This window comes from Olea europaea, unplaced genomic scaffold, assembly GCF_002742605.1.
Source record: "Olea europaea var. sylvestris unplaced genomic scaffold, O_europaea_v1 scaffold30884, whole genome shotgun sequence".
NCBI lineage: Eukaryota > Viridiplantae > Streptophyta > Magnoliopsida > Lamiales > Oleaceae > Olea > Olea europaea.
Window position 1 is genome coordinate 1 of NW_019249619.1, and position 1,334 is coordinate 1,334.

Below are 1,334 nucleotides of genomic sequence, written 5' to 3' on the forward strand. Positions count from 1 at the left end.
CAAAACAAAAGTTGGAATCAATGGTAAGTTTATTATTACCAGCATCTTTTTTCTTGGATGCACATCAATATTTCTAATATGATATTTGTTGTTTTAGGGCCCCTTTTTATCCTATCTCATCTGTCTACTGAATATCTTTAGGCTCTTTAGGTCAATAGTTCTGGTTAATAATTGTAATATATTTGAACATTCCAGGGTTTGGACGTATTGGGCGGTTAGTTCTTCGAATAGCAACTTTCAGGGATGATATAGACGTGGTAGCAGTCAATGATCCTTTTATTGATGCTAAGTACATGGTGAGGTTTGCTCCGTGTGACTGATTGGTTGTCTATCTTCTTTTCCTTCTTGCATTTCAAGAAGTGAGTTGCCAGAGTGTTTTGAAGAATAGTAACAGTATGTGCTCGTAATTCTTTCAGGCTTACATGTTTAAGTATGACTCCACTCATGGACCCTATAAGGGAACCATCAATGTTGTAGATGAATCCACCTTGGAAATCAATGGGAAGCAAATTAAAATTACCTGCAAAAGGTATCACCAGAATTTCGTGCCAAAAGTTCAATCACTGTTCTTTACCAGCATATTTATTCATGCTCGGTACATATTTCAGCATTTTGTGTGCCTGTGCTAATTCAAAATCCCCTGGACAGAGACCCAGCAGAGATTCCTTGGGGTGATTATGGGGCTGACTATGTAGTTGAATCTTCTGGCGTTTTTACTACTATTGACAAGGCATCATTACATAAAAAGGTTTGTTATAGAGTTGTTTCTAGTCTTCTCTGATCTCGTACGATCAACTCACAAATTTAAAGCCATTGACCTTGTTCTACAGGGTGGTGCAAAGAAGGTTGTAGTATCAGCTCCATCGGCTGATGCACCTATGTTTGTTGTTGGAGTAAATGAGAAAACCTACAACCCAAGCATGGACATTGTTTCCAATGCTAGCTGTACCACCAATTGCCTTGCTCCTTTGGCCAAGGTTGTACACTTGACTGCATTCTTTAATTTCAAGGGCAACTCTTAATTATATTTATTTAATAAATAAAGGAATATTTTAAGATTTTATTTTTGTTCTACGTGCCTGCTCTTCTTCGAAGAGAATCTTTTCAGATTATCATTTTATTCTAGGTTCCTGCTTTTCTTCGAAAACTGGCACCTTTAACATGATTTTATCCCCCTCCTTTTTTTTTGAGATCTAGTGAAGGCAGATTACTATATTCGTTAAGCCTGTTTTCCCAATTATTTTTCTTCATAGGTGATTCATGAGGAGTTTGGTATCTTAGAGGGATTAATGACGACAGTACATGCAACGACAGGTATGCGTTGTGCACACACA

General features: G+C 37.4%; 1 protein-coding gene across 1 annotated transcript; it reads left to right on the plus strand.

The window, feature by feature from the left end:
• Nucleotides 1–4: 4 nt before the first annotated feature.
• Nucleotides 5–1,331, plus strand: LOC111385093 (glyceraldehyde-3-phosphate dehydrogenase GAPCP2, chloroplastic-like; the record flags this gene model as incomplete). Its single annotated transcript, XM_023009460.1, has 6 exons — nucleotides 5–23; nucleotides 196–296; nucleotides 417–529; nucleotides 649–748; nucleotides 831–977; nucleotides 1,254–1,331. Coding segments are annotated over 6 exons (558 nt in total), but the record flags the coding sequence as incomplete, so codon positions are not given.
• Between the last annotated feature and the right edge of the window lie 3 nt (nucleotides 1,332–1,334).